The sequence below is a fragment of the Saccopteryx bilineata genome, chromosome 6, assembly GCF_036850765.1.
Source record: "Saccopteryx bilineata isolate mSacBil1 chromosome 6, mSacBil1_pri_phased_curated, whole genome shotgun sequence".
Taxonomy (NCBI): domain Eukaryota; kingdom Metazoa; phylum Chordata; class Mammalia; order Chiroptera; family Emballonuridae; genus Saccopteryx; species Saccopteryx bilineata.
The window spans coordinates 12,107,856-12,132,882 of record NC_089495.1 but is presented as its reverse complement, the minus strand read 5'-3'; the positions used below and the strand labels follow the sequence as shown (position 1 = coordinate 12,132,882).

Here is a 25,027-nt window from a genome sequence, read left to right as displayed (position 1 = left end):
GTAGGTTGAGGAAGTCCGAGCAGAGTGAAGATTATAGGTAGAGCCTGCCTTTCTCTACAAGGCCTTGTTCTGCATCCTGACATCTCAGATTCAGCTATTACAATGAAGTCCTGTTATAGAGAGAGCTGGGCTTTTATCACCACTTAAAATCTAATTAATCCATATTGAAGCACAAAGATTTCTGTTGTCTTTTAGGGTGAGGGGTCATAGAGGCCTCTTTGTTCATCCTTAGACTTGGGACCATCCAGCATTGGATATAGTTTTACCAAGCACATCGGAAGGTAACAGGTCAAATTCTTATCAGAACGCCTAACTCATAGTTTTAGCAGGGTTCTCCGTCCTTTACGTGAAACATTATATTCAAGAGGAACAAAAACGCATTTCAGAGTGCCCAAGGAGTTAATGACCAAAGCTTATATTCCGGGCAGCATAGAACCAAGATCGTCACACTACTGTCCACCACTAAGAGACGAAGGCTCCTATAGGGGTGGTCAAAGGTGCAAGATTTTGTCGCCATGGCTTTAGTCTTTAGAGCAGTAATGCAATTAGTCGGACTTTTATTATCTTTGCTGGGATGGGTGTTAGCCATTATTACAACTTATCTGCCCCATTGGAAAAACCTCAACCTGGACTTGAATGAAATGGAAAACTGGACCATGGGACTCTGGCAAACCTGCGTCATCCAGGAGGAAGGTGGGATGCAATGCAAGGACTTTGATTCTTTCCTGGCTCTGCCCGTCGAACTCAGGATCGCCAGGATTTTGATGTTCCTGTCCAACGGGCTGGGGTTTCTGGGCCTGCTGGTCTCTGGGTCTGGGCTGGACTGTCTGAGAATTGGACAGGGCCAGCGAGAGCTCAAGAAGCGACTGCTAATCCTGGGAGGAATTCTGTTCTGGACAGCGGGCATCGCGGCCCTGGTGCCGGTCTCCTGGGTCGCCCACATGACTGTCCGGGAGTTCTGGGATGAGACCGTCCCAGAGATTGTGCCCAGGTGGGAGTTTGGGGAAGCCCTCTTCATCGGCTGGTTCGCTGGGGTCTCTCTCCTGCTGGGAGGGTGTCTGCTAAACTGGGCAGCCTGTTCCACCCCGGCTTTCCTGGCTTCGGGCCACTACGCAGTGGCAGAAACACAGACTCAGTGTCCGTACCTGGAAAATGGGACTGCAGATCCGAAACCATGACTTTAACAAGACCAGAGAGGCGTATTCTCTGTATCAACTGTGATGCAAGGGTCTAATGTGAGAAGGGCGTCTTTGCCATGTAACTCAACCTGTGCTGCTCACACTTTCTCATTTAATAATTACTTGTTTTCTCTGAGATCCCCCTTCCCCTCAAAAATCTGGGGAAGAGGCGAGCATATCTAAAATAAAATTACGATGTTAAGCATTACATAGGCATGAGCAAAAAAGAAAAGTTCATTGATCTGATTATTTAAATCAAAATGTGGTGGTGGTGGTCCCATATAATCAGCATTAAGCTTTAATGGGTTTATCTTATATTAGAAACTTTGTTTTTGTTGGTAGCTGGAAGTAATAATTAGTATGTTTCCTAAAGAGAAAAACTAACAAACTGAAACCTTTCATGGGTTCTGCATTGGCAAAGCCACAGGGGAAGCTTATCCCGAAGTGTAATTCCCACAACAATGACTTTGGTCTTCTTTGATCAGAGGTGGTGTGTGTTTAGGAAATTACAAGGCACCCCATGTGAGTGACAGGCTTTTATGAGACTAAAATGTTTCCGTACACCAGAATACTCTCAGATTCAAAATGCTGGCCAATCTCCTCTTGTCTCTTCCCTCAAAGCATCATATTTAAAAAGATAAGCAATTAAAACTTACAAGCTTGTATGTATCTCTGTGTCTATAGATAGAGATATATATATATATACTTTAGGGTTGCAGCAAAAGAGATGTTTCTTCTAATCTACAAAGTCCTAATTCTTAACTTTTCTGCAGCATAGAAAGCATATGTGAGCAAAGAAAAAACGTGTTTATGCACCTGTGTATAAATTTGACTGAAAGGAATGTTGGTAAACACACTTGATATTTTGTTTAATATTGTTTCATATGTTATGTGGTATGTGTATGTAAGTGTATATATATATATATATATCCTAAGGAATTTTTAAAAAGTAGGCATGACTTAAGATCTAGAGAAGTTTCTGATTAAGATCAACCTATTTGGTTAACAAATATTTTTCTTGAAACTATTTTTAAAAAATGATTAATACTTGGTGTTACCACAATATATGTACTTCAATGGGAAGTTGTCACAGGTGGAAACCCGACAGGTACAATGTGCAAGGTATAAAGCTGTAGGAGTTGAACCCAAAGTCTCAATTAAACATTTTGCATTTAGACTTTAGTTCTTTGACTTTTTTTGAAAGGCTGGGAACAATGTGAAAGCCATTTAGCCGCTAACAATGAAAGGAGGATTATTGCTATTTAATGTTATTACAGGGACAAACTGCTTACTGGAAAATTGATCTTGGCCACTCCTTGGCGTTACTGGTTTGCAGAAGTAGTTCCCTTTCCTTTTCTGAACACTATTCAACATGGAATCAAACAATAGCAACTCTGGCAAGAACCCTCTTATATACACAGTAAAAAAAATGTTTCTGAGCTCTGCAAGTGATAACACCAGCGTGTCACACTTTTCATAGCCACCGAAAGGCAGGAGTGAGTTTGGCTAGAGCTCGCGGGACTTGGTAATGGCTTCAGTATTTAGAACTGTGGCACAATTAGCCGGAGTCTCGTTATCTTTGCTGGGGTGGGTTTTATCCTGTGTTACAAACTACCTGCCCCATTGGAAAAACCTCAACCTGGACTTGAATGTGATGGAAAACTGGACCATGGGACTTTGGCAAACCTGCGTCATCCAGGAGGAAGGTGGGATGCAATGCAAGGACTTTGATTCTTTCCTGGCTCTGCCCGTCGAACTCAGGGTCGCCAGGATTTTGATGTTCCTGTCCAACGGGCTGGGGTTTCTGGGCCTGCTGGTCTCTGGGTCTGGGCTGGACTGCCTGAGAATTGGACAGGGCCAGCAAGAGCTCAAGAAGCGACTGCTAATCCTGGGAGGAGTTCTGTTCTGGACAGCGGGCATCGCGGCCCTGGTGCCGGTCTCCTGGGTCGCCCACATGACCGTCCGGGAGTTCTGGGATGAGACCGTCCCAGAGATTGTGCCCAGGTGGGAGTTTGGGGATGCCCTCTTCATCGGCTGGTTCGCCGGGTTCTTTCTCCTGCTGGGAGGGTGTCTGCTAAACTGGGCAGCCTGTTCCGCCCCGGCTCCTCTGGCTTCGGGCCACTACGCAGTGGCAGAGACCCAGTATCTCCGTCAACGCCTGGAGAGAAAAACCAGCCCCTTGAACATCTGAGCCACAAAGCACGGTGGCGTCCTCTCCCCAGGTGACGCTTGTTCAGCCCCGGACTGGGTAGGATTTCCTGCTATGGTCATCTGGCCACTATGATTGTGACTTTCTAACATGCATTTTCCCTGTGGCTGTTAGTTTTTTAAACTATAATTTCCTTCTACGATGATAAACCACTCTTATCTTCTACTCTGAGACCAAAATCAATTGAGACTTAATAGTAAATCATACTCATTACTGTGGATGAGTTTCTTCCATTTTAAAATCAATTCACTGATTGCACCGAGCTGGTAAATAAAACATTCTATCTGTACGTATGTATCTTTGAAGGTGTTATTCATAGAGATGAATCATTCTGACAATCGGAAATGTGACTGCTAATCCCATCTTCCAAGGGTTTAAGATCACCTAGCACACCGAAACTACAGTCACACTGCATATTTATTTAAAATGTATGATTTCTGATTATATTAAAAAAACAAACAAACCTGTTGGCTCTTTGAAAGCTTGAGAGGTGAGAGATGTGGGCACATCATCTCTTTAACCAGTATCCTGGGGTGTCTAGGGCACCTGGTGACAGTCATTCGTGCCTCTGTGCTAGGTCAGGGGCACAGGAGGGCAGGCTTGTACACTGGCAGGCTCCCCTGAATTGTACCCACAAACACACTCTTGCTGCATTCATGTCCTGTGCTCTGCGGTGGATGGTCAACGTCCCACCCACGCCCACGGCTGCCCCTGGTGCTGTGGGCCAGGACTCGGGTGTGTGGGCACAGAGCCTTCTGGGCCGCCGACCCGAACGCGCGGAGACTCTGCCAGAGTGGGCGGCACCCCCAGAGCTCATACTCTACGGCCCGGGTTTTACTTGCACAATGAAAATAGTCTGCCCCGCCCCCCCCTTTTAAATCAGCAATCACATCGTCCAACCAAGAAGTATTTATAACAAACCGCTGGCTTCAGAAATTCTTAATGAAAGACTTTATATTTGCTCGGTACACGGTTCAAGTAAACTCTTGTGTTGGAGCCAATGAGGGAAATTACCTGAACAACAAACAACACGGATAAAGTCTTAGGCAATATGTATCTTTGTTGAAAAAAACCCGAAACACCGAATTTTTTTCCACCCACAAACACATGAAAAGTGCAGAAACCAGTTAATCTATGTGATGTATTTGCACACTTTTACAAACAAGACAAATTAAAACAGAAACGTATTCAGAATTTAACCTGATTAAATATTTAGTTCAGTCCTGAGCTTTTGATATTTAATACAATATAGATAAAGTAATAGCAAAAAAAAAAAAGATTTTAAATTTATTTGATTTGCATGCTACAGAGATTCAGCTAAACTTTGTTCATTTGGCTAGCAATATTCTTTTTGTACCTGTAATACTTAGATTCTGATATACAAAACTGTAATAACATACTGATAATTCAAACTTGAGAACTAAATATTACATTCTTTTTACCCTGTGCAGAATAAATTCTACTTTTAAAAAATAGTATTTATAATATTAAAATTCATATTGTCCATACGGTTTTTGATCAAGTTATTAAAATGTTTTGTCACTGTGAATCACTGGGTTAGTACAAATATGACAGAATCATTAAAAGCTGCCTATAAAGACACACTATTGCTGATTTTTAAAATGTGGAAAAAGATTATATTAAAATAAGTTTATTTCTCATGTTAGAAATGAGCAATTTTTGTAAAATAAAACTGAAAGCATCTTGGTCACAACTGTTAACTACCAGCCTGAGACAGATTTCACTCTTTTATACTTGTCTGAGACTTTCTGTGTCACAAAAAGTTAACAACTAGTCTGATGACGATTCATAAAGCTGTAAATATTCCAATATAGCTTCTTTTATGTCAAACATTTAAAATGGCCAGAACCGAACTATATATTAAACAGAACATAAATAAGACCGTAAATAAATAAATGGAGAAAATAAAATCGTACGGCACCACTACACATAACTCTATAAACATTTTCATGGTCAAACTAAGAAGCTGAAAACAGCTGACCTTCATTTAACTCTACATTAAATAAACTCCTGTCTTTCACATTTGACATTGACAAGGATGAATGGTATTCTTCTTCTAGTTGTCCTCAGTCATCAAATAGAATGAACTGGACAGCCTGGGAGGACTGTGGCCTGTCCACTCACAGAGCCGCGCTCTGCTCAAAGTAGTGTCACATCCAGTTATAGCTTCAAAGACATTTGTGTGTACGTGGTGGGACACTTAGGAAAAAAATAATTAAAGTTCTAGGCTCAGAAATTGCTTCATTTGAGTTTTGATTCTGATGAAATGAACTTTCTAAAATACATGCAATTATGCTGAGGAGATTCAAAAAAATTCTTGCTAATGAGGATTGTAGCTTAGAAACAGAACTTATGTGTTTTTTTAAAGGGGCCCATTCCGTTCGGCTGATTTTTTGGCCTTTCTAAAACAAAAATTGACTTAGTTTGCCACAAAAGATAGTCAACCAAAATTTGCCTCTTCCAGTATTACAGACTGAGTAGTAAGTATGATTTAAATGGCATAAAACTATTTTATTTTAAAGCCCTTTATGGTGGCTGTGTCTTTTCAGAGGTGCTTGGGTTGGGTAAGCTGAAATTCTTCACTGGAAGACCCTATAGTCAGCTCACATCTTGAAACTCATTCATCTGAAATCGCCTTTTTTCTTTCCAACAAATGACTTAGCCTATACTTCAAATTCGTCCCCTTCCCCGGCACACTCGTCTCTCTGCCTCCCAACTCTTTACATAAGTGGAGGTAGGGTCCCGTAAATGAGAGCCACAAGGAATTGCCAGTAAATGTTACAACTCTGTTTAATAAAAGATTTAGGTTTTTTTTTGTTTTTTTTTTTGGCAACTTTGATTCAGTCAAGATAGCCTTTCCTGTCTGTTCCTGCTTTCACCAGATCGAGTGCGGATGCGTTTCCCCTCCGGTCGCCAGAATTTCGGTCCTTACACCACCAGCCGCCACGCTCCTCTCTCGCCATCAGACCTAGGACAGCAGGTTCTGTGCAAGCCCCGCCCTGGCGCTTGCGCGCTCGCCCTCCCCGGGTGGAGCTGCGTGAACGCACTGTGGCTGCCACGGGCTGGCGGCCTCTCCCGTCTGCTCCCGCCCCTCCGTGTCACGTGGTCTCCCGGCAGCCAGGAGCACGCTCCTACGTGCGGTCTTAGGTTCATAAACTCAGCATTTTGTTTTTGTTTTCTTTAGACAAACAAAAGGACAGAAAAGGAACAAAAACTTTTAAGGAACAGGGTGTTCCCACATAGGTGGCGGAAATGACCACAGCACCCATTTCAGGAGGACGTGGGGCTCTGTGCCCAGGCCGCGCTGGTGCTGAACGCCCACTGGCAGATTCACTTGCTCACGCAGGTGCACCCCGTGGCGCCCCGCCGCCTGCCCAGGCTGCTCAGGGGGACACGGAGGAAGGGCGGGGCCCCCTTCTGTGAATTCTCCCTCAGCAGTCGGTCCAACAGGACGTGTCCTGGGTTCTGCCTTGATTCCACTTCTTCATAAAGCCCACTGGCAATACAGCATACTGTACAACATCTGTGTACCAGATCATCCCATTTTGGTTATCTGATTATGTTGTTTCTGGTTGTTGTTTTTTTTAACATAAGAATTACATTCAACGTACTTTACAAATTAACATGGTGAAATTCTGATGTGAAATAAAAGCTCTTTAAGAGTTGACAGTTATAGTACACCCCACCCCCGCAACAAACCCACAAAACCGATGTCCGGTCTTCTGCCCTTCTGAAGAAACGACCAAGTAAGAAACTCATTTCTTCAGAGAGGGCGTCACACGTCGTCAGCCGGCAGGGACGGGATGCTGATCTTCGCCCTGGTGAAGTAGGCAATCTTCTCCCTGGAGTCCGGGTGAGGAACAAGCCCATGTTAATTCGACAGGGAGAAGGCTCGGTGACCATTAGGAACAGTCCCCAGAGCGCAGCAGCGTCTCCGAGAGCCAGGAGGGGCACTCTTTTCCCAAGAGGGATCCCACTAAAACCAGGAGGGCCCCTGCCCCTTAGAGACGCGGGGTGCACAGGAGGCGGCAGTGCTGGCCTGCGGTGCCTTCCTTGCCAGGGTTTCCAACGTGAGACAGTTTGTAAACCACTGGGGGTCCGCAACAGTGTCTCTACACCGGGCAGGAGAGGGTTCAGGAGGACCGAGACACTAGGACACCTCCCAGGAAACTCACGGACAATTACACAGTACTGGGAAAACTCTCGAACATCAGGATTATGCAGCCGAAGGCACAACACTGTGACTCAAATGGAGGGAGAAGAGGGAACCAGACTGTCCTGAAGGTACATCTGTCCTGCATCCTGAAGCAGGGACAGTAGAAATGACTTGAAAGGAAGAAGCTGACAAAGAAAGTGGCAGAATGCTTTTCTGAGGCTGGGAGGGGGTTAAATGACAAGGCTTTAGGACTGTATCGTGACCAGAGACAGGAGCCAAGGGTCTGTTTTTGCTACAAAATCATCACCTCGGATACAGTGCTCTCCCACCGACACATTCACTGAGCATGTGTGTCTGTACGCAGACAGGCTGGTGGCCGAGGAGAAGGCACCGACCCCAGAGCGCGGTCCCCCGACGGGGAGGGCGTGGCGCTGGAGGCAGGAGCCAGGGGAAAAGACCGAGAGGAAAAGGGGCAGAGGAAAACGGGGGGTGCAGAAAGGATGGAAACTGGCATGAGTTATGTTTGTGGGATAGTGTTCTTCTGATTTGTCCAATTCCATAAGAGAAATGAATCAGAACTAAAAAAGGCAAGTGCGTGTGGTTGTGAGGTCACTGTGGGCCACACTGGCAGCGCTGAGCACCGGGACCCGCGCAGGAGCACTTCCTGCAGACGAGTTTCTTTGGCTCGCAGAGTGTGTTTTCCACGCTCGAATCAGTTGCCAGTGTCCACATTTGAGACAGTGCACATAAAATCCCTGATTCCTTACTTCCCTCGACGAACAGGAGACCAGAGAACACGGGACTCCTGGTTCCAAGGGAAACAAGCAGCTGGGCGAGGGGCCAGCACATCGGGCAGAGTCCCCGGGCCCACGGGCCCACCCTCCCCACCCTCTCCGTGCCCACGCCTGCGGCAGTGATCAGGCACCCTGTCTTATCTCGTCCCTCTCCCTCATTCTTATCCCCTGCATGGTGATCTAAATGGGTTTGCATGTTAAAGAACAGAGCAGTGTTTATGGATCTTTATTTGCGGTTTTATTTCTTTTTCTCTTTTAAAAATTTTTATTTTTTATTTTTCTGAAGTGAGAAGTGGGAGGCAGAGACAGACTCTCGCATGCACTGGACCTGGATCCACCTGGCAAGCCCACTAAGAGGTGATGCTCAGACCATCTGGGGTGTTGCTCCATTGCAACCAGAGCCATTCTAGCACCTGAGGCAGAGGCCATGGAGCCATCCTCAGCGCCTGGGCCAACTTTGCTACACTGGAGCCCTGGCTGTGGGAGGGGAAGAGAGAAACAGAGAGGAAGGAAAGGGGGAGGGGTGGAGAAGCAGATGGGCGCTTCTCCTGTGTGCCCTGGCCGGGAATTGAACCTGGGACTTCCACACTCTGGGCCCATGCTTTACCACTGAGCCAACCGGCCAGGGCCTATTTGTGGTTTTAGCAGCAGCTGGGGATCGTATCATGTCCACACTTGGACAACACTGCTTACCTCAAAGTGACCTCCGCACCAGAGGCCTGAAATGATTCCTTGCACACCTGGCGCTATAAACCCAGGGAGCTGCTTTCTCCAAAAGTGACAGGTGACTCCACAGCCGCACAGCAGCAGGAGAAACCCACCTCTTTACTGTAAACTGCCATCTTTTCTAAAGAGTCTGGAGTCCACGACGTCCCAGCTGCCTTTCCCTCTGTGCCGGGCTCCAGTGGGCACTGGGCTCGCTGTAGGGGTCACTGACCTCCAGCTCCTTCCTGTGGCCTCGCCGGCACTCCACCCACTCCTCCCCACTGTGCCAGCCCTGCTGGGCATCTCGACGTCTGTGCCTACCTCCCCTCTAGCCTGACAGCATTCCACAGACCTCTGAGTGTAGACACAAACACATCTACACCCAGAACCACAACGAACCTTCCCTGGGGCCTCCTCTCACTCCACGGTCAGTCACCAGTGGCCCCGTGCTCGCTCAGTTTGGAGGGAGGGGCATTTTCAATCCTTTTCCTCATTGATGCATTTGTCGGGGTCACCAGCCTCCCCTCCCCAGCCCCAGGGCCGCCTGGCTGGTTCTCCTCTGCTCTCTCGACCCTTCCTCCTGACGTGGTTGTGGCTTCTGGGAGCCTCAGAAAGCCATTCCAGAGGCATATGGGCCTCAGTGGCCGGTGCCCCCCAGGTCTCCTGTCCTGGCTGTCCTTTCCTCTTTTCTGAGATGTCTGACCCATCGGCAGTGGCAGAACCACTGAATGTAGGATAAAGACCCCCCCCTCCATGTTTAGTTCCCATTTGACCCTTAATCCTGACTTTGGATACTTGTCCACTGGCCAGTGACTGGGCTTTGCAACCTGCAATGCCAGCCTCCGTGTCCAAGGGCAGCGCTCCTGCCCTCACTACAGACAGGGTCGCTCCGCCCAGCACTTGACCTCCGCGCACTCACTTGCCTCTGTGCTGCCCTCGCCCAGGGGCCTCCCTTGTCCAGTCCCTGCCCTGGCCCACCTCGGCAACACCCTGGATGCTGCCACACATAAACTCTGTCCCCTCTGCTTGCTGCTATGCTCAGACACCCTGCTGGGTCCCTCACCATCTAAACCCCAGTGTGCGGCATGCCGGGCCTTGTGTGGCTGGTGCCCAGCCTGCCCCACGGGCTCAGCCGCCAGTGCGCCAGACACGGAGCCGGGCCTGACCTCCAAGGCTCCGGGCCTGTCCGCACTGGCCCTGCTGCCTCGGGCCCCTGCTCAGACCAGCCAGCCCGAGCGCCAGAACGACGCATTTCCAGTCCTCGGCGGGTCTGAGCCCTGCTGCTCAGGACCCCCGCCTGCTTCGGCCTCCCCCGCCCCGCCCCGCCCAGGCGGCGACCCGCACAGCAGCCAGGGACAGCACGTGGCTTACGGGGCGCCAACGGGTGGCTGTCAGGGGAGCGAACACCAAAATCCCGATAAATGCCTTTGCTGAACCTTTTTGTATCCTGCCTCGGGATGTGTCCGTGAGAGGTGCTGACTGGTTCTGAGAGCGGGGACCCGCTGGGCTTCCCGTGGAGTCTGGACCCTCAAGAAGGAGCAAATGGAAACTTACCGCCCAGACTGGGGGCGGTTTGGGGTCTCGCACTGGATGTTACCGTCCAGCGTGCCAGGAGGTGAGGGGCGGTGATGGGGGATGGGGGGCGGAGAGCGGGGGCTGGTACCTGAAGGACTGCACCTGCCGCGGCACCTTCCGGCTCTGCTCCCGCAGCCGAAACACGTCCTTGGAGACTTGCCTCATCAGTTTCTCCGCATTCAGATCCTGCTTCTGCTCTTCTTTGGACTGTTCGGCCTGGCAAAGGGAATCAAACACAAAGCCCCCAAGAAACAGAAATGAGAAAGTCCCAGAGACACGCTCTAAGGCCTTACGATTGCAAACGAAAGCCCGGAGGGCGTCCTCAGCCTCCGCCCCTGCGCGGTGGCTGTCTTCTCACCGCCCAGGGCCGAGCTCAGGCTGAGGGCGCCGGCTGGGTCGGGGCCAGTCCGTTTGCCGCACTGGAAGTACCCATTCCACAGACAGCGCGGAAGCAGTTTATCACAGCTGGAAAACCCGAGACCCCTCGAAAAGGAAACGAGAAACTACTTACAACACCGTGTCCACAGAGTATCTGTCTACTGCTCAGGTTTTGGGAAATACATGTTTGACCCTTATTCGTCTTTTCAACCCCTTTTTTGCTATCTGTCTTAGCAATTAAAAGCTGTTTACTGAAGTAGTTTACATACCAAAGGAGTGCACGCAAACGTACAGCTCAGAGAACTCTTCCGTGTTGAACGCGCCCATGCAACCAGCACCAGAGGAGGAAACAGAACACCCCAGTCCCCAGAGCCCCCTGAGCTGCCTTCCAGCAACCAGCCTGGGGGGTCCCCAGCCCTGACCCCCAACAGCACAGGCTGCTTCAGCCTATTTGTTTATAGAAATGCAATAGGACAGCAGGTGCGCTCCTGGGTCTGACTTCTGCTCGGCAGTATGCTTTATGAGAAGCACACACTCTACTGCGCATAGCTTGTAAACCCATTCTACTCACTGCTGTGTAATATTCCACCACGTGGCTTTATCACAATTCATTATCTGAGGTATTACCTACAGATTCGGGTATATTGCATGAAAGCATTTAAAAATAAAGGCGGAATAATAAACACTATATTAAAAGTTCCCCATTCATCCAATCAATACACATTTGTTGACTGTCTTTTAAAGATACGCAGTTTAAGTTAGTGAGGAGCACAGACTCTGGGGCCTTCCAGCCTGGGTTCAACTCTGTCTCCGGCATCGACTAGCTCGGTGAGTTTGGGTGAGATGTTTGCCATCCCTATGCCACAGTTTCCTCATCGGTAAACTGGGAATAAGTACTTACTTCAGAGGGTTGTTGTAAAGTGTAAGTAAGTTAATACACGAAGTACTTGGAGCAGTACCCAACCCATCATCAAATTCACCATTTCAGTGTGCAGCTGTTACTGTTTTCTTTTTAAACTATATGTCTTAGGAGCTGAGGCAGATCTGTGAATAAGAGTAAACATAGCAAACAGAGCCCGAGATGCAGACTTTGATAAACTAAGTCACAGAGCATCTCGGCAGGGATACAGACAACGCTGGTTACTGTTACTCAGAGGAAGAGTGGCTGGACGGGAGTCCCAGCACACACACGGCAGCTGCCCAGCACGGGGCAGGGGACGCTGAGTTTGCCCAACCTCCCTGGTTAGGATCACGAGGGAAAAGGGAAAGGGAACTTACCCAGTATCAGCACCAAACATTTTGCTTAGAATTAATTCCTTGAGAACATTATACTAAGTGAAATAAGTAAATCAGAAAAAGCTAAGAACTATATGATGTCACACATAGGTGGGATATAAAACTGAAACTTATGGGCATAAAGTGAAGTGGTCACCGGGGGAGGGGAGTAAAGAGGGACAAATATACGGTGACACAGAATGATCTGACTTTGGGTGATGGGCACACAATGCGATCAACAATGCTTTGAAGATGTTCACCTGAAACCTACACGCTCTTATTGATCAGTGTCACCTCATTACATTTAATTAAAAAAAATACAAATAAAAAAGATTCCTTTTTCTAAAGCAGCTTTCCAAACAAATGCCAAAGCCAACTCACATTTTGATAAGATCTCACTGTCTCCCAAAACGTAAAGCCAATTAAATTAGATTTTTATTTCAGTCAGATGGGGATCATGACTGCTTTTAGATGACACCACTTCCCTTCACTGAGCACACATGGTACAGCCTGAAGTCCCCACTTGGCAGAGAGCTGGGTCCCCTACAGTGGAGTGTCCGCGCCTACTTTGCTCAGATAACCTCCTGCGGAGACCTCTGATTTTTTCACCACAAAGGATCATTACTGCCCCCCTTCCTGTCCCTGTTTCTGACAGATGTCCCTTAGAAAGTGGTCTATATGTGACCAGCAACAATTCCCTCTTGAATATTTTGTAACTGACGAGCTAGTTCAGCTGTCACTTGGGGCTTCTGAATTTATGTAATTCAAATTCAAAGGGGACACATGCGGTTATTTTATTTCCTTTCTGAAACCATTTCGATTCTTGGTCATTTATGACCAAACCAATCGTAAACTGGCCGTCTGATCGTTGCCGTGAACAGTGGACAGACCAGTGAAAGCCGGGAGGAAGGTATGCACGTGCTGGGCACACTCAGGGCAGAGAGACAGGCCCAGGCCCCCGTGGACGTGCACCTCATCAGACCAGAAGTACAGCCAGCCCGGAGACCCTGCTCCTGTCTCCTGCCATAGGGATGGGGTTGTGGGATCTATTTTGTTCCTGGGGAAGCACTGTAAAGACAGTCCCCCCAAGCAGCCTAATGGTTGCTGACATTTTCAATTACCAGCATTTTTATGGTGACTGTGAGATTGCCTTGAAACTTGGCTTTCTGTGCTGCAATACAAGTCTGACCACGGAACACACGAAGCGCTTTTGTTTCAGGCTCAATACGAATATACTACACGGGTCCCTGGGTTCCTATTCATATCTGTACCCATGCCTATGTCCGTCTCCAAAATCCTGGGCGGCAAAACACATGATAAAGTCGTGGTCAGCTGTTAATAATCAACAGCAGTCAACTTTGCAAGCAGTCGCATTTCGGTGAGGAACACTTCATTGCGATCATTAAGATTTATTTTGTTGAAGGAGGTATATTTGTTATCTTTGATGCCTACTTTTCTTAGCAGATTCTGACTTTTAAAAAGGGTAACGTCTGTATTATTTTAAGCTTTCAAAATATGTGTAGCCTCACAGGACTTTGGTGTTTCGACAGGGAAACACTCCAAGAGAGAAAAAGAAGTTTCAGATTTGTAGGCAACACAAGGTTCCTTTGGAAAGACACCAGTCCTCCCTGGCCCACCGTCCCTGGTCACACGACAAGCCTGGCTCACAAGGCTTGGAAGTCCCTTCTGATGCCCCAGGTTCCAGAGAACGTGATTAACCTTCAGTTTACGCCCCGCGAGCCCGACCTGCGAAAGGTCCCGTGATTTACTCTTCGTCACGTTAAGAAGCCTAAAGAAATAAGGAGCACAGCTCAGCTTTAATTTACAGCCTTCCAGTCGCCTGCTGCTCCCTCGGGGGCTTGGACAATACACGACACTCAACTCAGGCTCCGTTTTTACGCTGAGCTACAAAACAGACTTTCAACCTCCAAGGGGGAAGGTTAGGGAGTGTGACCCAGAGACCTGACAGCTTCCCTGTCAGGGGAGGCAAGTCCAGGATGTGCTGCTGGCTTCAATTAACTGCTTTTCTGGGAACCACACTTTCTGTGGCAATTGGCAGGCTCTCTGCTCATCGTCAGGCATTTTATGAGCACCCTGCTGGAAACCTCACAAAACCCCCAACACTACGGAGCAATAGAAGGGCAGTGTGGGAGTGCGTGCTGCCGTGTCCGCATGTCCACAGAGAGGGGGAGGTGGAAAGGAGAGAAGCAGACGGGATAAGTCAACGGTTATGAGCAACTTCCATGGCCATGATGAAAGGTACACAGTGAAACAGCTGGTATTTTCACAGAGCTGCCTATTACCAACATCTGGTGACAAAGAAAGGTCTATCTATCTATAGATACAGAGTTTGTAAAAATAAAAGTATCTGAACTCAGGGGAATTGATTGTTTAAAGAATTTTTTTTCTTCTTTTCCAAGTGAGAAGAGGGAAGATAGAGAGACAGACTCCTGCATGCACCCCAACCGGGATCCACCTGGCAAGCCCCATCTGGGGCCAATGCTCTGCCCATCTGGGGCTGTTGCTTGCAAATGAGCTACTTTAAGTGCCTGAAGTAGAGGTTCCACAGAGCCATCCTCAGTGCCTGGGCTGATGTGCTTGAACCAACTGAGCCATGGCTGTGAGAGAGGAAGAAGAGAGAGAAAGAGAGAGAAAGAGAGAGAGAGAGGGGAGCGGGGTGGGGGGGAGGTTAGTAAAGCAGACGGGTGCTTCTCCTGTGTGCTCTGACCAGGAATTGAACCCAGGACATCCACATGCTGGGTTGACGCTCTACCACCGAGCCAACTTGCCAGGGCTCTATTGTTTTTAAAATGCTACAAACGCACCTCATTTTGTGAGCCTTTTCTCCACTGCTGTCTGATGCAACAGGGCGCCTGGCAGGAGACAGAGGTGGACGGGCAGGGGGCTTGGTGTTTCCTACAGTTCAATAAGGACTCTCTGTACGACCTGCAGAAGACTGAGCTGTGACCACTTTCCTGTGGGAAAGCTTCAAGGAATCACGTCTCCCCTTGGACTTCCCAACTATCCAGGTGCTCCGCCTGCCCTGAAGGTTCACAACCATCCAGGTGCTCCACCTAACCTGAAGGTTCACAACCATCCAGGTGCTCCGCCTGCCCTGAAGGTTCACAACCATCCAGGTGCTCCGCCTGCCCTGAAGGTTCACAACCATCCAGGTGCTCCGCCTGCCCTGAAGGTTCACAACTATCCAGGTGCTCCACCTGCCCTGAAGGTTCACAACTATCCAGGTGCTCCACCTGCCCTGAAGGTTCACAACTATCCAGGTGCTCCACCTGCCCTGAAGGTTCACAACTATCCAGGTGCTCCGCCTGCCGTGAAGGTTCGGCTCACAACTATCCAGGTGCTCCACCTGCCCTGAAGGTTCGGCTCACAACTATCCAGGTGCTCCACCTGCCCTGAAGGTTCACAACTATCCAGGTGCTCCGCCTGCCCTGAAGGTTCGGCTCACAACCATCCAGGTACTCCGCCTGCCCTGAAGGTTCACAACCATCCAGGTGCTCCGCCTGCCCTGAAGGTTCACAACCATCCAGGTGCTCCGCCTGCCCTGAAGGTTCACAACTATCCAGGTGCTCCGCCTGCCCTGAAGGTTCACAACTATCCAGGTGCTCCGCCTGCCCTGAAGGTTCACAACTATCCAGGTGCTCCGCCTGCCCTGAAGGTTCACAACTATCCAGGTGCTCCGCCTGCCCTGAAGGTTCACAACCATCCAGGTGCTCCACCTGCCCTGAAGGTTCACAACCATCCAGGTGCTCCGCCTGCCCTGAAGGTTCACAACTATCCAGGTGCTCCGCCTGCCCTGAAGGTTCGGCTCACAACTATCCAGGTGCTCCACCTGCCCTGAAGGTTCACAACTATCCAGGTGCTCCACCTGCCTTGAAGGTTCACAACTATCCAGGTGCTCCGCCTGCCCTGAAGGTTCACAACTATCCAGGTGCTCCGCCTGCCCTGAAGGTTCACAACTATCCAGGTGCTCCGCCTGCCCTGAAGGTTCACAACTATCCAGGTGCTCCACCTGCCCTGAAGGTTCACAACTATCCAGGTGCTCCACCTGCCCTGAAGGTTCGGCTCACAACTATCCAGGTGCTCCACCTGCCCTGAAGGTTCACAACCATCCAGGTGCTCCACCTGCCCTGAAGGTTCACAACCATCCAGGTGCTCCGCCTGCCCTGAAGGTTCACAACCATCCAGGTGCTCCGCCTGCCCTGAAGGTTCACAACTATCCAGGTGCTCCGCCTGCCCTGAAGGTTCACAACTATCCAGGTGCTCCGCCTGCCCTGAAGGTTCACAACTATCCAGGTGCTCCGCCTGCCCTGAAGGTTCACAACCATCCAGGTGCTCCACCTGCCCTGAAGGTTCACAACTATCCAGGTGCTCCACCTGCCCTGAAGGTTCAGCTCACAACTATCCAGGTGCTCCACCTGCCCTGAAGGTTCACAACCATCCAGGTACTCCTCCTGCCCTGAAGGTTCACAACCATCCAGGTGCTCCGCCTGCCCTGAAGGTTCACAACCATCCAGGTGCTCCGCCTGCCCTGAAGGTTCACAACCATCCAGGTGCTCCGCCTGCCCTGAAGGTTCACAACCATCCAGGTGCTCCGCCTGCCCTGAAGGTTCACAACCATCCAGGTGCTCCGCCTGCCCTGAAGGTTCACAACCATCCAGGTGCTCCGCCTGCCCTGAAGGTTCACAACCATCCAGGTGCTCCGCCTGCCCTGAAGGTTCACAACCATCCAGGTGCTCCGCCTGCCCTGAAGGTTCACAACCATCCAGGTGCTCCGCCTGCCCTGAAGGTTCACAACTATCCAGGTGCTTCGCCTGCCCTGAAGGTTCACAACTATCCAGGTGCTCCGCCTGCCCTGAAGGTTCACAACTATCCAGGTGCTCCGCCTGCCCTGAAGGTTCGGCTCACAACCATCCAGGTACTCCGCCTGCCCTGAAGGTTCACAACCATCCAGGTGCTCCGCCTGCCCTGAAGGTTCACAACTATCCAGGTGCTCCGCCTGCCCTGAAGGTTCACAACTATCCAGGTGCTCCGCCTGCCCTGAAGGTTCACAACTATCCAGGTGCTCCGCCTGCCCTGAAGGTTCACAACTATCCAGGTGCTCCACCTGCCCTGAAGGTTCACAACCATCCAGGTGCTCCACCTGCCCTGAAGGTTCACAACTATCCAGGTGCTCCGCCTGCCCTGAAGGTTCACAACTATCCAGGTGCTCCGCCTGCCCTGAAGGTTCACAACTATCCAGGTGCTCCGCCTGCCCTGAAGGTTCACAACTATCCAGGTGCTCCGCCTGCCCTGAAGGTTCACAACTATCCAGGTGCTCCGCCTGCCCTGAAGGTTTGGTTCTTTCTGGCCGTGCAGCCCTCAAGGTCCATAGATATCCCTGAGTCTCACGTACATTGAAAGCATATTAGGTTTGACCTCCAACAGATCACAGAATTTTGCAACTAGAAGCACTCTTTGTGGCCATCTAATCCGATCCTCTTGTTTGAGAGACAAGTGTATAAAATCCTACTTGAGCACAAAAAAAAGGGCACAGGGCCATGCACTTTCTATGGTGTCTGTACAGGCTGGGTTGTTTTACTGAATGACTTTCTGTTTGAGGAGGAGGAGGAGGAGGAAGGAGCTGTGGAGGAAATGACAGGGACGCCAGCGAGCACGAGGTTGGCAGGGACGTCACAGGATCTGGCTCCAGGGCCTCCTGGCCCTGCTGGTGTCATCATTCTGTCTTCCCTTTCACTCAGACCCGAAACAAGGACCTCTAGCACAAACCCATGACCCTTTTACCGGGTGTCACCAGGCTATCCGGAGAGTTTCGGCCTTGTATTGTGAAAACAAAACAAAACAATAGCATTTTGTACATGAGTTTCAACTCCTCTAACAAAAGTTTTACGCTGCACTGTTAACAGCAGCCCCATATGACGGTCACAGGAATGGCCTGGGAAGACCTCGCAATGGCGGGGAGACGCGGACCGCAGATAAGCACAGACATCTCAGGGACGCCTACTCAGCCTGGAGTTCTCCAGGGAACGGCCTGGGAAGACCTCGCAATGGCGTGGAGACGCGGACCGCAGATCAGCACAGGCATCTCAGGGACGCCTACTCAGCCTGGAGTTCTCCAGGGAACGGCCGTCCTCACGCTGAGTCAGACACCCCGAAGGCAGCAGCTCGGGCTCTCCCCACCTGCCCTGCTGCCTTGCGCTCCGTCCAGCTCTCTGGGGGGTCGCGTGGACTTTACAAAGGCTCCGTCCAGCTCTCTGGGGGGTCGCGTGGACTTTACAAAGGCACAGCGAGCGTCTCCCTCATGTCGTCCCTGAGGCTCCGGCCCTGGCCACCGGTTTTCCTGTTGAACCAAGGTGTGCCCTGAGGTTTCTTGGCACCTAGATAGGCACATTGGAGGAACAACTCCGCAGCCCGGCCAGCATGAGGGGACCCCTGCACGACTTCCCGGGGCTGGCCTGTCCTGTCCGACGGCACACACAGCGGCCACGCCCACCTCGCCTCTCCTCTGCTCCCGGCCGCACCCCCTTTGCGAGGCTGTGGAGCAGGAGCGCCTACGTCAGGCTCCCCAAGGTCACAGGAGCGACTTCCCTGAGCTCTTCTCGCCCCTCAGAATCTCGGTGTGCAAACCGATGAAGAAACCAACTCCGTGCTGGTCCACCCCATAATACAGGTCAAAAATCCTCTATTAAGACAGAACTAAATTTCTAAGCGCAATCATCAATGCCACTTATGTGAGGATGATTTACATTGTCAGCAGAAGCTTGCTATGGGGCCAGAACCATGCAGCAGTAGGTATCATTTAATGACTAAATGACTGCCAATTAATATAAAAATACAGCACTGTTTTACAGAAATCTCGGCAGTATCGCTCTTCTCAAGATGCTTCTGAAGGTGGAACAAGACCGCTCACAGCCTATCCCCCCCCCCCCCCCCACTCAGAAGGGCATGGCTGTGAACCTCCGCATTCCCGATGCAAAGTGGGAGGGCCCGTGGTCTGTGACATGCCCTGGGCGATTCTGAGGGAGGGGCAGCTGGTACCTGTCCCAGTGGGCACTGCTGTGGTAGTGACACAAGGCCTGCTCTGTGAGCGAAATGCACCCGCTGTGGCACTGCGGTCACCTCTCCTGGCCAGTGACGCCTGACTTTCGGAGGCGTCTCCTGTGTCGAGACTGTAAAAAGCAGAGCCCCGCACACCCAGGGCAGCGCCCGGCTGGGGGTGCTGGCTCTGCACCCAGCACAGGGGCGGTGGCTGCAGGCAGGGACTTTAGCCAGCATCCCCGTTTTTAGATGGCAATTTGCAAGGGGGCAATCAAAATGCTAATGCTTTGGGGACAGCAAGGGACATGCCACTCATGTCACATCATGTTGACAGACAGGACACTTTTCAAAGAGGTCACTTACAAGAGAGGAGTTCAACTCCACATGATGGCTGGAAAACCGGCCCGACATTCCTGTGGTCATTTCCGTCACTACGACAGACGGACGGACGGACGGACGGAAAGAGCGGAGTGAGGTGCGGTGAGGCTGCCTTCTCCTCACCGCTGTCCCAGAACAGCACCGCAGTCCGGCTGCAGAACAGCCTGTCAGGGAGCGGGGCTGCACACTGTGCTGCCCAGTCCCGGGAAAGCCTGACTGATGTGACCTGACAATGTTCCTAGACCCTGATGTTCCCGGAACCTGGTCCCACCGGGGCGCAGCCTGGCCCACGGGCGCCCACACTGTGGCCATGTCTACCTCTGAGGGCAGGGCACAGGCCCTCAGGTGCCCCAGCCGTGCCTGCCAGCCAGCGTCCCACCACTGGTCACACGCTGCGTCTATCCCCTCACCAGTAGGTTGAGGGGAAATCCTTTGTTCTAGGGGCAGATAAGGACACATAAACTCGGAATAGCAGAGCATCCTGCCTGGCGAGCAAGATCAAGGGGCTTTAATGAGGCTGAGGAGACTTCACCGGGGCTGGAGGGGCATTTACAGGCCGGGCCAGAGGCACCCTAGGACAGAGGGTGGGCACTAAGAGGTTTCTCTTTCTTCCAGGGAGCAAGTTCACCCAGGAAACCCTACTGGTGCTAAACACGAACACACATTCTGACTGCTAAGGGACAAACCTTTACGACAGGTGCGCGTCACGTCTGAGTTCTCAGTCCAGGGCTCTGAGCAGCGTGTCTGAGCCGGCCCTCGGATCCAGCTCCCATGCTAGGGGGTCTACACTCCTTCCTCTTTTCAGCCACATGATGCAAAGCTCCTCTTAGGACGAAGACCAGCATCACCCTAAAAACTGCAAACCTCACGTCATCCCTCAATACCAGCAAAAACCTGAGCAGAATTCTATAATGAAAGCTTAAAAGTACCGCTTAGGACAACAGTATGTTTATGATACTTTTACCTTTGAAAGGACGTCTTAATCCTGCTTCTTTCAAATCAGTATTAGACATGCTGCTGGGATCTCGTCCGAGCTCCCCTCACTGTATCCTGTGGACACTGCCAACCCCGGGGACCTGGAAGGAGCCGCTCCTTCTAGCCGATGTCACACACACACCACCACACAGTCTTCCAAAGAGTTCCTCTTCAGGACACTCAGTGTCTCCGCCTCCCTTAGACAACTCTGCCCTGGTCTACTTTACCTGCGGCCAGGAAGGACGCAGAACAGGCCCCGCAGAGACAAAAACCGCAACATAGGAAGACACACCCTCATCTGTTAGTTATTGTGAGTGTCCAACTGTTGTTTCTGACGGTGAAGTCCTCAGTCTACCCGGAGGTGATTTTTTACATACGAGGCAGGGATGCAATGCCATCTTTTCCCACACAATCTCTTTTTCGGCTCCACTGACTCAACGGTCCCTCCTTAGCCACTGGCTGACAGGCAACCCCAGGCACTGAGCAGCGCTCTGAACGCCGGTGCCATTTCTGGGCTTCCGATTTCATGCCGGGACAAGTCTCTTGATTCTTCCACCAGTTCCATACCATTCATCTACCTCAGCAGCTTAACAAACCCTGGTTTCCTGTAGGGCAAGTCCTCTCTCTCTCCTCCTCCTCCAGAAGATCCCGGCTATTTGTTCTTGTTCTTCATTTCCATGAAGGACAATGTAGGCATTTTGCTTGGAATTATAGCGACTCTGTGCTACTTTATAGGGTGAAGTGAGGATCTCCACAACGTTAATTCTTCCTCTATGTCAGGGTATTGGCAAATGATAGCCTGCCATTTGTTTTTGTCAATAAAGTTTTATTAGAGCACAGACACAGCCATCTCTTTACATCTTGCTGGGTCTGTGCTCCATGGCAGAGGTGAGCAGTAGTGGTGAGACCCTATGCCCACAAAGCCTGGACTACTTCACCTGTGGCCCGTCACAGGAAATGCATGCTGACCGCTACTCTGTGTGAATGTGGTATATTGCTCCATGAATTGGGGTGTGTTTTAGATTGCTTCTCATATGTTCCACACTGCTGCAGGTTTTTGTTGAATGTCGTCTTTGATACTATTGTAAATACCTTAATTAAATTTACTAATTGTTTCTGGTTGGCGTATAGAAATACAACGGAGTTTTATATATTGTTCCTCTATTTACATCATGCTAAGCTCTCTTATTATTTGTAATACCATGCAGGTTTTTTATTGTGCATAGTCGTGTTACCTGTAAATAATTAGTTTTATCTTTCTCCTTTCTAATCTTTCTGTTTCTACTCTTCTCTTAACATTGGACAGAATTCCTGATACAACGCTGAACAGAAGAGTGTGCAGTGTCTTGTGTCTGGTTTTAAAAAGCATGATTTCCACCTTCGTTTATTTAGGCCCACGTGTGCTCTCAGTTACGCTTTATCAAGTTGAAGAAATTCTCATCTGCTTTCTAACAGTTTAAACATGAATAACTACGGATTTTTCTCAATATTTTTCCTGCATCTATTGAGTTGATCAAATGGTTCTTCTCCTTAATCTGTTAAAATAATTAATTATACTAATCAGTTCTTTTAGTATTACAAAAACCCCATACAATTCAACCTAGTCAAAATGTCATATCTTTTAAATACATTATTATAGATTCTACTTACTAATATTTTAGTTAGGAGTTTTGCATCTATATTCATAAACAAAATTGGCCTCTGAGTATCCTTTTTGATAATATCATTGTCTAGCTTTGTTATTAGGGATGAGGGTCCCACAGAATGATTTCTAGTGTCTAGTAAAGTGCACATGAGGAGGAGAGCCCTGGCCGAGGAGCTCAGCTGGTTGGAGTGACGTCTGCTACACCAAGGTTGTGGTTTGCTCTCCAGTCAGGGCTCATAAAAGAATCAACCAGTGAATGCATAAATAGGTGGAACAATAAATCAATATTTCTCTCACTTCCTCTCTCTCTCTATAAAATCAATAAAAAAAATACAGTGGTACTTTGAGATACAAACAGACCAACATACGAATTTTTTTAAGATACGAGCTGCGACTCGGTCTGTATTTTTGTTCAAGATCTGAGTGAAATTCCGAGATACGAGTCATGATTCAGGAAGCTGCCGCTAGTTGGTGTGTTGGTGCACGGGTCCAGTATCGGCAGTTTGATATACGAGTTGACTGACTTACAAGCTCGGTTACAGAATGAATTAAATTCGTATCTCAAGGTACCATTGTAAATAAAAAGTCAGCCCTGGCTGGTTGGCTCAGTGGTAGAGTGTCGGCCCGGTGTGTGAATGTCCCGGGTTCAATTCCTGACTAGGGCACACACGAGAAGTGACAATCTGCTTCTCTACCCTTCCCCCTCTTGCTTCTCTCTCTCTCTCTTCTCCTCCCCTCCTGCAGCCATGGCTCAATTGGAGCGAGTTGGCCCCGGATGCTGAGGATGGCTCCATGGCCTCCCCCTCAGGTGCTAAAAAATGGCTCCCATTGCAACAGAGCAATGGCCCAGATGGGAAGAGCATTACCCCCTAGTGGGCTTGCTGGGTGGATCCTGGTTGGGGCAAGTGCGGGAGTCTGTCTCTGCCTCCCTTCCTCTCACAAAAATAATAAAGTAAAATAAAATATAAAATAAAATAAAATGGAGAGAATCAATTCTTTGATAGTTTGGTGAAACTTATGTATCAAACATTTAGACCTTATGTTTTCTCTGTGGGTAGATTATTAGTCACTGCTTTCATTTCCTTAACAGGTATAGGGGAAAAAAAAGAGGTATAGGAGTTTAGATTTTTTTCTCCCTTCTTTCATTAGTTCTAATATGTTATATTTTCCAAGCTATTTGTCCAAATTGTGAGCATATATATATTTTTTTTTTCAGAGAGAGAGAGGGATAGACAGGGACAGACAGACAGGAACAGAAAGAGATGAGAAGCATCAATTATTAGTTTTTCATTGCTCATTGCAACGCCTTAGTTGTTCATTGATTGCTTTCTCATATGTGCCTTGACCGCGGGCCTTCAGCAGACCGAGTAACCCCTTGCTGGAGCCAGCGACCTTGGGTTCAAGGTGGTGGGCTTTTTTTTTGCTCAAACCAGATGAGCCCACACTCAATCTGGCGACCTCGGGGTCTCAAACCTGGGTCCTCTGCATCCCAGTCCAACGCTCTATCCACTGCGCCACCACCTGGTCAGGCATGAGCATATATTTTTTTAATTTTATTTTTCAATTACAGTGTACATTCAATATTACGGGTATTAGTTTCAGCTGTACAGCATGGTGGTTACACAATGATAGACTTTGCAACGAGTTCCCCTGGTATTTCTAGCGTCCCCCTGGCACCGCCCACAGTTATTACAGCATTATTGACTGCACTGCAATATATGTGCCGTGGCTATTTTGTAACTACTAATCTGTACTTCTCAGTCCCTTCACCTGTTTCACCCAGCCGCCCCGCCCCAGGAACCACCCTCTGCTCTCTGTGTCTATGAGTGTTTATTCTGTTTGTCTATTTTGTTCTGTAGAGTCCACACACAGCACTGCAGCATTATTCACAAGAGCCAAAAAGTGGGCGTATATTTTTGATAGTATTCAAATATTCCTTAAATTTCAAATTGATATGTAGTTCTGTCCCTCTACACTTTTATAATTTTTTCTGTATCTTTTCTTCATCAATTTTGGCAGAGCTTTGTCAATTTTTAAAAGTTCTTTCGAAGAACCAACTTTTTGCTTTATCGAGCTTGTCATTATGCAAAAGACATTAGCTATCTTTGATAAGGTCAGCTGGAGAGAAATACATAACAAACAACTCATGAATAATCCTTATCAATGTAGTATGAAGTTAAAGAAAAAGTCCCAAGCTTTTATAATTATTAATACCCAGGGACCCAGAATTTCATGTCGACAAACTAGAAACAAAGAAACAACAAAAAACCCAAAGGTGCAAAGTTCTGTTTATAGCTCTAGTTGTAAAACTCCATCCAACTTTGAAAACCTTTGACCTGTAAGGGTCAAAAGATTGTAATACTTCTTCATGATATTAAGGTTGGTCAATGTCAGCCAAGAGTTTGAAATTATTATTCATGTTGAGTTGAAAGACTCAAGAGAGTGAAAATGATGATTATTATCGATATTAAGGTTACAAACATAAGAGTAGGTCATTCCAACTTTTAGCTCAATCTCCCATTTTGCAAGAAGAGAGCCACGCTGTGGCTCTGTGGTCCTGCAGGCTCTCGCCCATGCCCTTCCCTGCCGGGACCTCTCCTGGACCAGTACTGTCATTGCTGGGTCCCCACCTGCTGGGCCTCTTCACCCGTTGCGGGGATGAAGTTCCCCTGTCCACCTTCC

General features: G+C 49.1%; 3 protein-coding genes across 3 annotated transcripts in view; 2 read left to right on the top strand and 1 right to left on the bottom strand.

The window, feature by feature from the left end:
• The first annotated feature begins 515 nt into the window (after window positions 1–515).
• LOC136308831 (putative claudin-24) lies at window positions 516–1,204 on the top strand. The gene has a single exon (XM_066236593.1). The coding sequence runs from the start codon at window positions 516–518 to the stop codon at window positions 1,176–1,178; it is 663 nt and encodes a 220-aa protein (XP_066092690.1). The 3' UTR covers window positions 1,179–1,204.
• A 1,429-nt stretch (window positions 1,205–2,633) lies between these two features.
• LOC136309557 (claudin-22-like) lies at window positions 2,634–4,491 on the top strand. Its single transcript, XM_066237895.1, has one exon. The coding sequence runs from the start codon at window positions 2,707–2,709 to the stop codon at window positions 3,367–3,369; it is 663 nt and encodes a 220-aa protein (XP_066093992.1). The 5' UTR covers window positions 2,634–2,706; the 3' UTR covers window positions 3,370–4,491.
• A 2,474-nt stretch (window positions 4,492–6,965) lies between these two features.
• WWC2 (WW and C2 domain containing 2) overlaps window positions 6,966–25,027 on the bottom strand; it is a 177,065-nt gene continuing 159,003 nt past the window's right edge. Inside the window, exons 22-23 of the mRNA XM_066237894.1 lie at window positions 10,727–10,854; window positions 6,966–7,250 (exon numbers count right to left, since the gene is read on the bottom strand). Coding sequence (XP_066093991.1) covers window positions 7,184–7,250; window positions 10,727–10,854 — 195 coding nt within the window. The 3' untranslated portion in view covers window positions 6,966–7,183. The remainder of the gene's footprint in view (window positions 7,251–10,726; window positions 10,855–25,027) is intronic.

What these genes read in the sequence shown, in the direction of transcription:
- LOC136308831 (XM_066236593.1), top strand. Translation starts at nt 516, where the DNA reads ATGGCTTTAGTCTTTAGAGCAGTAATGCAATTAGTCGGACTTTTATTA.
- LOC136309557 (XM_066237895.1), top strand. Translation starts at nt 2,707, where the DNA reads ATGGCTTCAGTATTTAGAACTGTGGCACAATTAGCCGGAGTCTCGTTA.